The 12,284-nt window shown below is 45.6% G+C and overlaps 1 protein-coding gene across 6 annotated transcripts in view; it reads right to left on the reverse strand.

Annotated features, from left to right (window-relative positions):
- Positions 1 to 12,284, reverse strand: part of NTM (neurotrimin) — a 964,897-nt gene that overhangs the window by 30,900 nt on the left and 921,713 nt on the right. For all 6 annotated transcript variants that reach the window (XM_027959855.3, XM_027959853.3, XM_027959852.3 and 3 more), the window contains 2 exons: positions 4,419 to 4,553; positions 2,445 to 2,565 (listed from right to left, as the gene is read on the reverse strand). In XM_027959855.3, coding sequence (XP_027815656.1) covers positions 2,445 to 2,565; positions 4,419 to 4,553 — 256 coding nt within the window. The remainder of the gene's footprint in view (positions 1 to 2,444; positions 2,566 to 4,418; positions 4,554 to 12,284) is intronic.

The following is a 12,284-nucleotide window of genomic DNA, read 5'->3' on the forward strand; positions in this document are numbered from 1 at the left end:
ATTATAATGAGCCACAGCGGAACCTCTGACTCAGTGACTTGGTTGTACACAAACTTCACGGGTTAATGCAGAGACTAGAGGGGCTGAACAAACCCCTGAAGTTTGTTTACAACCAGGTCACTGAGTCAGAGGTTCCGCTGTGGCTCATTATAATCCTTCCACGTGAGAAGCACTACTAGAGGGGCTCTTGCAGAAGGCAATGGCGACCCACTCCAGCACTCTTGCCTGGAAGGCTGCAGTCCATGGGGTCGCTGAGAGTCGGGCACGACTGAGCGACTTCACTTTCACTTTTCAATTTCATGATTGGAGAAGGAAATGGCAACCCACTCCAGTGTTCTTGCCTGGAGAATCCCAGGGACGGAGGAGCCTGGTGGGCTGTTGTCTATGGGGTCGCACAGAGTCAGACACGACTGAAGCGACTTAGCAGCAGCAGCAGCAGAGGGGCTCTTAGTGCTGACTGGCCTTTTTTTTTTTTTTTAATTAATTAAAAAAATTTTGGCTGCTCTGTGTGGCATGTTGGATCTTAATTCCCAGACTAGGGGTCAACTCTGCATGCCCTGCAATGGAAGCAGAATGCTAACCACTGGACCACCAGGGAAGTCCCTAAATTTATTTTTTATTGAAGTATAGTTGATTTACAGTGTCATGTTAACTTCAAGTGTACTGCAAAGTGAGTTAGTTATACATTCACATATGTATATGTGTACACACACAGACATATATATATTCTTTTGCAGATTCTCTCCTCTTATAGGTTATTACCAAATGTTGAATATAGTTCCCTGTACTATTATACAGCAGGTAGGTCCTTCCCTTGTTGATTATCTCTTTTATATATATTTAACAGTAGCGTGTCGGAGAAGGCAATAGCACCCCACTCCAGTACTCTTGCCTGGACAATCCCATGGATGGAGGAGCCTGGTGGGCTGTAGTCCATGGGGTTGCTAAGAGTTGGACACGACTGAGCGACTTCACTCGCACTTTTCACTTTCATGCATTGGAGAAGGAAATGGCAACCCACTCCAGTGTTCTTGCCTGGAGAATCCCAGGGACGGGGGAGCCTGGTGGGCTGCCATCTATGGGGTCGCACAGAGTCGGACACGACTGAAGCGACTCAGCAGCAGCAGCAACAGTAGTGTGTATCTGTGAATCCCAAACTTCTAATTTATCTCTCTTCCTCCCTTCCCCCTGTGATAACCACGTTTGATTTCTGTCTATGAGTTTGTTTCTATCTTGTAAATAAGTTCACTTGTCGTATTTTAGATTGCATATATAAGTGATGGTATATGGTATTTGTCTTTTCGTTTCACTTCCCTCACTATGATAATCTCCAGGTCCATCCAAGCTGCTGTAAGTGGCATTATTTCATTCTGTTTAATGGCTGGCTAATATTCCACTGTATGCACGTACCACATCCTCTTTATCCGTTCATCTGTCAGTGGGCACTTAGGTGGCTTCCGCATCTTGGCTCCTGTACCTAGTGCTGCCGTGAACACTGGCCTTTTGAGTAAAGAGCCCCCGGCACTGGGGATGTTAAGTCCTGCGGGCAGCAGCTGGGTCGCTCTCAATCTGCGTCTTGGCCTGGAGTTGTTCACGCTCGCTCCTTCCCCAAGTTGCCCTTTCTGTGGCTTTTTCCCTCAGCTTCTCAGGCTTGTCACTCCTTCCCCCTCTTGTACCCCACATACACCTCAGGACTCTGCATTGCCCCCTCCCATTTTCACCAAGTTGGGTTCTGACCGTGGACAGCTCTTGCCCATCAATTGCTGTTCATCCACCTTAAAATAGCTCTTTGATGGCAGTAATTGCCTGGCTTTCGGAGCTGCTGAACCCTGTGCTAACGTGCCATTTGATAACTCCTCGCAGTGACAAACTTCAGTGAGTCACGCAAACATCCGGATGGCAGCTGTGACAAGAGGAGGGGACGGGAGGCCCTTGTCTTTCCTCCTGCCGTGAGAGTGTACGCTCTGCACAAAGGAGCGCCAAGTCGGTCACGGACACGTCCCTGCGCCACCACTGAGTGCACCCGGGATGGAACCGGCGTCCTGGGCCGCAGCTAACAGCACCAGGAGCACTCCTGATGCCTTAATACAAGCCTGGGAATGTGTTAAAAATAGCTGCGGGCAGAACACATTATTTCCCAGGCCTATAAAAAACTCATAGGCTTGCCAGGGCTCCTGGTGGTCTTTCCTTTGACAGTTCATTTTCCTAAAGAAATAGTTTTCCTTGGGCTCGTTGACTGGCGAGTGATAGTTCCGCGTGGCAGCATTACAAACACAGCTGTAGTTCATTCACGTCAAGAAGAGATTGGTCTGGATACTGTTTCTCCTTCACAGGTAAGAGGCACTTGAGAGGACTTTGCAGGAATCCATTTGCGTCTGTGTGGAACCAGGGACCTGGAAGAGCTTCCTTCTTCTTAGGGGAGGGAGAGGGGAAGGGAGTCTTACCTTTTGTCATCCTTGTACCACTGGAATTCTGCCGAGGGAACCGCGGAGGCTTCGCACTGCAGCGTCCCCTTCTGTCCCACAGGCACGCCCGTCCCCTTAGCTTCCGAAATGTATGGAGGGTCTACAAAGAGAGGACATTCGACAGCATCTCAAATGCCCCCTCGCTCTGTTTTCCAGGCCCCATTCTAACGGCGGTCTCCACGAAGTGCCGGAGAATGAAGCCATCCCGCATCACCAGGGAAAGGCTCCAGCGCACTGCCTCCACTCCCCTCTGAACGCCAGTGGGATGGGCAGGCATCTAGGCCTATTTCCTGTTTAAACTTTTCCACTTTCATAGGAGATAGCCAACTCCATCCACCGTATGCCCCATGGCTTGACAGTACCTTTAATCTAGCCCTATAGATTTTCTGCACACCAGGTTTTTGCCAGAATATATAAGCTTTCAAGCTATTCAATTCCCATCGAAAACTCAGTTTCAAGAAATAATAGTCCTGGAGAATTGCCTGGGGGATATACAGATCTGTCATTCTTGGAGGTGTTCTGCCCTGGACCCTTGAATACAGCCAGAACAACTTCACTTAAGTCCTCGGCCTGCTTTCATTCCAAGTCTCTGCCAAATCACCCTTGTCATGCCGACAGCAGCACTGAAATGCACTATGGAAAAGAGCCACAGCCAACCACTGCCCGGCCATTGCAAGCGATGCTTGCTGTGCTCTATTTATAGAGACCTTAAAGTGAAATTATTTTTCAAGTCTCAGCATCAGAGAAAAGCAGTGCTTCTCCCAAGCGACAAATTCACTTTTATCTTATGGACATAAACCTCAAACCAAAAGATGTTTCCTCTCTTTGCTTTAGCACCTCAAAGCCAAATCCTGGACCCGCATCTGACCACCTCAGGCTATAAACATCGTGTGCTGATTTACCCATAGATTTCTCTTATTTCCGTATATAGGTTTTTCCCTTCTCTTACATCTCCTTACTGTTTAGGTTAATCTTTATTAACTGTAAATTATGTCACTTTAAAAAGAAATTGTGGTAGGGTACAAAAATGGCATGATTGCTTCACCTGTTTCCTTGATTCTTCAAGTGCTTTGTGTTAATTAGGCTCGAATTGTAACATAAACCAACATATTAAAGTAAAGGAGTAAACATCAAACCATGGTATTCTTCCTCTATGTCCAATCCCACCCCAAGTTTGGAAGGAGAAACTCTTCTTGTCTGCTGGTTTAACTCTTGGGTTCTATTCTGTCCTAAGAACATCTGAGATCAGCACAGCTGGGAAAACTTTCTGAATGTCCTCGAGACCTGAGTCAGGGTACCTAACAAGGAACCTAGAGAGAATGCATGAGGGAGTGGGGACATCGAGCAGCATCGATGTCAGAGAGAACTGGATGGTGAAGGGAGAGGAGGAGTCCAGAGAAGTGGCCTCCAGCTTTCTGGGTTCAGTACCTCTATTAGCAAAAAACAGGCATGAGATATACCCTCTCATATTGGCTATGTGTATGTTTATCTATTTATAGTTCAATTGTGAATGTATACCATGTCAATCAACATACATAATTAGAAGAGGATGAGAAAACATAAGTATACCATAAACATAAATTATAATATATCTTCCATACACGTGCTTTTTATTTTTGCTCCCTATTAAGGAGATGACTGTCCAGAGAATGAGAAGCTTGGTGACATTATGAGTAAACATTGGGATTCAAAGACAAGCTTGTATAAATTATGCACTGAATGCCATGTAGTGATCTTTTAGGACTCAAGTTTTGGATTATATAAAATTACTTTCAGCGCCCATTTATTTTCTTTAAGAGTTTAGAACTGTTGCTCTTGAAAGCAGAAAATGGACAGCGAGGCTGCCCCATTTCCCGCCCCGAGTCAAGGCTGGCACTGGGGTCCAGCTCTCTCTGTGGCCAGGAGGGCAGCACCTCCCAAAGGTGCTGAGTGGGGGCGCCTGAGACTACTTACAGTTCACGGTGACCTTGACTCTCCGCACCACGGGGGCCGCCACGTCGTTGGAGGCGCTGCACTCGTAGTACCCTGACTGCTCCCGGGTGATGCCCTGGATTTCCAAGTATTCGTCTTCACTCACAAAGCCCACAGCTGCAGGAGTAGGGGTGAGGAAATAGGAGGAAAAACACCAAAGGCACAAACTTAGCAAACCAATCTCAGCTCAGATTCTCAGGATGGACACCAGCTCCCCCGCCTGCCTCCCTTCTACCTCTTACATCACTAGCTTGTCCTCGGTTCCCCAGCGGACCAGGTACAGTGCTCCCACCCGGACCAAGCACAGAGTCTGGAGAACTGCCGGTCCTCAGTAAGTGATGAATAATGTCAGTGTTCATCCTCCCCGATTCTCACCACGCAGTCAGGCTCTGGGTCTGAGATAGGCACCCCCATCCCTACCCTCTAGGCCATCACAGAGCACACCGGGATGTCTGGAGGAACAAATGATAAACCGATTACATGAAAGCACTTTGAAACCCACTTTGAAAGTGCTATATAGTTATCCTATGATTTTCCTGGAGGTCCAGACTCAAAGGATCAGGGCTATGTTAACACAGTGTGGGGGCCCAATCTGAGGGGGAGGGAAGAGGCACAGTCCTTCCCCCAGGGAATAAAACCTCTGCATAATGCTGCCTGTATCTGTGATGCCGCAAATAAATATGACAATAAAAAGAAACTGATGTCATACAAAGAATTATGTGCATGGTATGTAAATAAGGAGAAGAGGGCATCAGAGGATGAGATAGCTGGATGGCATCACCAATGCAATGGACATGAACTTGGGCAAACTCCGGGAGTTGGCGACGGACAGGGAGGCCTGGCATGCTGCAGTTCAAGGGGTCGCAAAGAGTCGGACACGACTGGGTGCCTGAACAACAATAACAGCGTGTAAACAATGCTTGTATTTGTTCTGTGACGTTGCTAAGAGCACCATTTTTATAACGGTAATAGCAGGAGCGATGACAATGACATAGAAGACAACCGCTCTCGTACACAGAGGGACCACTGCCTGCCCAGAGGGGCCGGCACTCCTGGGTCTTGACAAGCCTGTCACCATCCAGACCTAGTCCAACCTGAGCATCCCCCACGCATCTTTCTACCCTATGAAACCGGTAGTGTACATGTATAGGAGCTCCCCTGCCTATACTACCTGTGGACAGCATCTATCACAGCAGACAAGCACGTGTTAATAAGTTCACAGGAAGAACCAAGAAGATGCTGGAAGTAGCAAGCAGGGCCCCAAAGTCCAGAATCTGAGAAGACAGTCAATATTAACTCATAGAGACTCATGGTCCCCACCAGTAAGCACAGTGGCCTTAACTGTCTGTCACTGCTCCCTAAGCATCTTTCGGGGAAAGAGCACTAACCTTGAACGGACGAAGGGTGGAGGAAATGAGGAGAAGAGGCTTAAGTGAAGAGCTCGTGCTCCTTTTACGTTGTCGTTGTTTATTTGCACCCACCGTGAGCCTGCACTTGTCAGATCTTCCCCGCTAGATGCTGTAATTACTGTGCAGAGCATTGCGGACACTCATGTCACACTTAATATTCCCATTAATTTTAAATGGTGGTCCTTGGTACATATGTGTGGCAATTGGTGTCATATTTTAATTAGGCTTGCCCTACACCATCTGAAATTAATAATAGCTCGAATTACCAGTGTAATTTATAAATTAACAGTGCTGTAGCATTAGGAAATAAATTAGCTCTGGTGAGCTGTTTCTGGATCGAGCTCCAGTGTCAGGACAGTGGCTGGTAGGACCTCAGATCTCCTGGGAGGCTGCGATGACACCATCAAAGCAAGGAAACAAAACGACACAGAGTTCCCGGGTCCCTTGTTCTCTCCAACCACAGACCACACATCCGGTTTAATTCTCCCAATCAAACAGGTTCTTGTGCGACCGCAGTAAGTCTTACAGGAACCAAACTCCGATGAACTCGTTATAGGAACATCCAAATGGAGAAGTTGAGGCAGAGAGGGGGATATTGCCATAGGGTGAAATGCAAGTATGTAAATATTAGGACAATCATAGTAAAAAAAAAATTCTCAAGTTTTTTGTGGGAACATTGCGCTACTGTAGGTGAAATTTACAATATTAATATCAGGCAATTTTAAGTAGGGAAGGAAGCTGGATAGTTTAAGATTTGGGCAAAGTGTTCATTTCCTACTGATCTATATCTGTATTACCGGAGGAAGAGAATTACGCTAATGTAATCCTGCAAAAACCAAGGAAGCTTAATTTTACTAAACTGTGTTCTCTAGAACAAATGGAGAATTTGAGAAAAAGTACAGTCATTGAATTTGTTACAATATTGTTTCCCTTGCATGTTTTGGTGTTTTGGCCTCGAGGCATGCGGGATCTTAACTCCCTGACCATGATTGAACCCACACCCCATGCATTGGACGACTCTGCACCAGAAGGCAAAGTCTTAACCACTGGATTGCCAGTGAAGTCCCTTCAGTTCAGCTGCTTAGTCGTGTCCGACGCTTTGTGACCCCACGGACTGTAGCACACCAGGCTTCCCTGTCCATCACCAACTCCTGGAGCCTGCTCAAACTCATGTCCATCGAGCCAGTGATGCCATCCAACCCTCTCCTCTTCTGTTGTTCCCCTTCTCTTCCTGCCTTCAATCCCTCCCAGCATCAGGGTGTTTTCCAATGAGTCACTTCTTCGCATCAGGTGGCCAAAGTATTGGAGTTTTGTCTTCAGCATCAGTCCTTCCAATGAATATGCAGGAATGATTTCCTTTAGGATGGACTGGTTGGATCTCCTCACAGTCCAAGGGACTCTCAAGAGTCTTCTCCAACACCACAGTTTGAAATCATCAATTCTTTGATGCTCAGCTTTCTTTACATCCAACTCTCACATCCATACATGACTACTGGAAAAAAATATAGCCTTGACTAGACAGACCTTTGTCAGCAAGGTAATATCTCTGCTTTTTAATATGCTGTCCAGGTTGGTCATAGCTTTTCTTCCAAGGAGCAAGTGTCCTTTAATTTCATGGCTGAAGTCACCGTCTTCAATGATTTTGGAGCCCCAGAAAATAAAGTCTGTCACTATTTCCATTGTTTCCCCATCTATCTGCCATGAAGGGACAGGTCTGGATGCCATGATCTTGGTTTTTTGAATGTTGTGTTTTAAATCAGCTTTTCACTCTGCTTTTTCACTTTCATCAAGAGTCTCTTCAATTCCTCTTCAATTTCTGCCATAAGGGTGGTGTCATCTGTGTATCTGAGGTTATTGATATTTCTGCCAGCAATCTTGATTCCAGTGTGTGCTTTATCCAACTCGGCATTTCGCATGACATACTCTTTGTGTAAGTTAAATAAGCAGGGTGACAATATACAGCCCTGACATACTCCTTTCCCAATTTGGAACCAGTGTGTTGTTCCATGTCCAGTTCTAACTGTTGCTTCCTGACCTACATAGATTTCTCAGGAAGCAGGTAAGGTGGTCTGGTATTCTCATCTCTTGAAGAATTGTCCACAGTTTGTTGTGATCTACACAGTCAAAGGCTTTGGCATAATCAATAAAGCAGAAGACCCTACACTTCCTAATTAAATTGGGTAAGGTATGCAAAAATTAATATGTATAGATTAAAATGCTTTACACATTTTAGCTTTCACTGTCATATTTTTCACCTTTCTCCTCATATACTTTTTCTCAATTAGAAGCAAAATATCAAAACCAGAGAGAAAGCTAGTATGTATATACATATATGGGTTTCCCAGGTGGCTTGGTGGTAAAGAACCTGTATGCCCATGAAGAGGACCCAGATTCGATCCCTGGTCCAGAAAGATCCCCTGGAGAAGGAAATGGCAAACCCACTCCAGTATTCTTACCTGGAAATCCAATGGACAGAGGAGCCTGACTGGCTACAGTCCATGGGGTCGCAAAGAGTCAGAGCTGACTTACAGACTAAACATACATACATACATGTAGATAACAAATAAAACTCTGAATCACCAGAAATGAGGGAGCCATCAGTACTACTTAAGCAAACAGAAAGAAAATAAATGAACTGAAATCTGAATTTATAGAGTTAATGACTCAAGGAAAGTTTTCCTTTAATAGCATCTGTGTTCTGGCTATGAAATGATCAGTGCTTTGTCGTTTGAATGGAGAATTTATAAAAATATTGGAAGAAAGAAAAAAAGAAAACAGATTCACAGAGGCAGGACAGAGGCTGACGTCAGTAGAACTGCATAGAACCTTTGTTTGAATAGAGAATTTTAGTTGCCAGTCATACCTATTGAATCAGGATCTCCTGGGATGAGGAGTTTTAAAAACTCTCATGTATACTCAGCTTTGGGAATTAGGGATTTAGGTCAATCCTGTATTTTTCGTGTGGGAAACTGAAGCTTAGACGAGTCCAGGATCACACCTGTGGACGGAGGCGGCTCACTAGGTCACAGGATGGCCCCCACCCCTATTAATCCTGCAGCTACGAGTGTTTTCTAGTGGTGGTTTTATGCCTTGTGCACTGGCTTTATTTTCCCATGTAATTGAAGCTCTTTAACAGCAGGGACCACGTCTCGGGCATTTCTGGCTTTCAAGGCACTCAGGATGTAGTTTACATAATTGGAAGTTTGTCAACCTCTTTTTTCTTTTTATTTATTGCTTCTATGCTATTAATTTTATTTTAACTGGAGAATAATTGTTTTATAATGTTGTGTTGGTTTCCACTGTACACAACGTGAATCAGCTATGCTGTGCTTCGTCACTCACTCCTGTCCGACTCTCTGTGACCCCATGGACTGTAGATCTCCAGGCTCCTCTGTCCATGGGGATTCTCCAGGCAAGAATACCAGAATGGGTTGCCATACCCTCCTTCAGGGGACCTTCCCAACCCAGGAATCGAACCTGGGTCTCCCACATCACAGGTGGTGGATTCTTTACCATGTGAGCCACCAGGGAAGCCCAAGAATACTGGAATGGATAGCCTATCCCTTCACCAGGGGATCTTCCTGACCCAGGAATCAGCTTTAAGCATGCATATATCCCCTCCCTCTGGAGCCTCCCTCCCACCCTTCTCCCACCCCACCCCTCGAGGTCGTCACCGAGCGCCGTGCTGAGCTCCCTGTGTTGTGCAGCAGCCTGCCATTAGCTCTTCATTTTACACATGGTAGTGTGGGTACGGGAACACTACTTTCCCGGTTCATCCCGCCCTCCCCTTCCCCCACTGTGTCTATAATCTGTTCTCAACATTTGCGTTTCTATTTCTGTCCTAAAAGTAGGTTCATCTGTCCCCCTTTTCTAGTTTCCATCTATATGCATTAATATACAATACCTGCTTTTCTCTTTCTGACTTACTTCACTCTGTATGGCAGGCTCTAGGTCCATCCACATCTCTATAAATGACTCAATTTTGCTCCTTTTATGGCTGAATAATATTCCAAGGTATATATGTATCATATTGTCCTTATCCATTCACTCTGTTCCCAAACAGCACCACCTCTGGCAATTGTTCCTGGCAAAATCATTGTATCCCCTGCCTTTAAAAAATATCATCACCACTAGTGTTCTAACAATAGCCTTTCTTTAAATATGTGATTTTAAAAGTTTTATCGAGTGTTTAGTAAAATTTATATTTAATCCTGTGGCTGATTATTTCTCTGGGGGATGCATCCTTAATTTAAAAATGGACATCCATGAGGAAATGTGATTTATCTAACAGAATTTGTTTTGCAACCAACTTTTCAGGAACAGAACTATTTCACTAAGTGGACTCTGACAATCCAAGTAGGGAAAGGAAGCAGGTTGGATTTCATTTCCTGAAGCCCCAAAGAAGCTTCGTACTCTTCGGAGGACTTCAGCTCAGAAGTTTATAACCCACAGAAGGATGAATACCGTCCTGTGTAAGGAATATTCCTTTGGAAAAGAAACCCCAAGTTTCTGAGTTCATAGATTGGGCTTTGAAATCTGTATAACTGGAAATAATAATAGCCACGGCTATCATTTTTATCTCACCTGAGAAACACTTGTCAAGGAGAACAGCTGCAGCTATTGGAGAGAAGAAGGCACAGCTGTCTCCTTGCTTTAATATGAATTGAAATAAAATATCACTGGACCTCAGAAACTAAGAGCAAAAAAGAGCATAGAATTCTAGAATTCCAAATTTGGAATCATTTAAAAAATTACCTCAAATTCTGTGACTAGTCTGGTCCTAGATTCATCTTCTAGATTTGTCTGAAAGTGAATGTCACTCAATCATGTCCGACTCTTTGTGACTCCATGGACTACACAGTACCTGGAATTCTCCAGGCCAGAATACTGGAGTGGGTAGCCATTCCCTTCTCAAGGGGACCTTCCCAACCCAGGGATTGATCCCAGGTCTCCTGCATTGCAGGCAGATTCTTTACCAGCTGAGCCACCAGGGAAAGCCCACCTGGGAAGATTCGTCTAGTCGTAAACTAGTCCTCTAGACTCTGGTTCCCTCCTCCCTTCTGATTTGCACCAGGAAGTTCCTGTTCAATGCCAACTGGGCTTTGGGGAGAGCTCTTTATAGGACAGGCAAGAGGGTGTCCCTCCAAGGTGTCTTGATTTTGAGCTGAGCAGCACTGGAAGTTTTGTGCTTTGATGGAGGAAGCCATGGTTTTGCTCAGGTGCTGGGAGGTCTGGTCCACAAACACGTGGTGATAGAAGCATGGTTAGTATCCTCAACAGCAGCCCTTGAAAGCCAGAGGACTTGTCTGAGGTCTGAGGGAGGAAGTGGAGAGGGTGGAACTAGAGAAGATGTGTTCAGGGAAGACATTAGAGGTGGGCGAGGCTGCTGTGAGATCCAGAGTCAGCAGCTGCCGATGCAGCAAGGAAGCCTCCTCATCCCCCTCCGCCACCCCTGCTGAGAGCTCAGAGCAGCTTGGGGCTCCCAGGCTTCAGACAAAAACCCTTACAGCAGACCCTTGCTCTATTTCAGCCTGAAGAGGCAGCGGTGGGGGGCTGCATGGAGGGGGCCTCCGAGAACTAGCAAGGAGATAAAGCTGGGGTCTCTAGCCATGGAGATGGGCCCTCAGGGCCATCTTAACCTGGCGTTGGGGGAATCCTGGGGCTGTTGGTTCAGGCTGGGGGCTCCTGGGCTCCAGACAAAAGCCACATCTGCTGTGACAGGGCGAGATGACCAGTGTCAAAAGGCATTTATAAATATTAATACAATGTTTTTTACTGCTGACTAATCGACGCAGGAGAGCTTCTGAGGGACTGGTATTCAGCTGGAGCAAAATGGCTGAAGTGCTGATCTCAGCTCTTAGCCCCACTGGCCTCCACCGCACTGTGGACAGGGGTGAGTCCCCATGTTTGCACATTGGCCCCTGAGATAATCCTAGCTGATGGCTCACTCTCCATTCTTCTGATTCCTCTTCTTTAAAATGAGAAAATGACACCAATGTATAGGGTGGTTTTGAGTATTCAATAAGTACAGTAAAGTACTCAGAACACGGTAAACTCTGAACAACTAGCAGCTCTCATGATTAGCCTTACTGACCCACAACTGATATGAGCATATTTTAGTACTCCAGATCCTTGCTACAGGAGCATCTCAGTGTGAAAAGGAAAGAATAATCAGATCTCTGCTTTTCCAGGGGGACTGAATCATAATAACTTTACAAACGATTCACCAGAGATCCCGGGACTAGAAAGTTCTACTCTTGTTCTCTTAAATTAGGAGATTTTTACTTAGAAAACCAAAGTCTTGATTGATTTATTTACAAAGGTTACAATTCCTGGGGATCCTTTCTTCTAAGGAGGCAGGTGCAGCTGTATAGCCCATGTGAGACCAACTAGGGGCTGGAGAAATGTCTCTAATTTCACAGCTAAGAATACAAGAACA

The sequence above is a fragment of the Ovis aries genome, chromosome 21 (genome assembly GCF_016772045.2).
Source record: "Ovis aries strain OAR_USU_Benz2616 breed Rambouillet chromosome 21, ARS-UI_Ramb_v3.0, whole genome shotgun sequence".
NCBI lineage: Eukaryota > Metazoa > Chordata > Mammalia > Artiodactyla > Bovidae > Ovis > Ovis aries.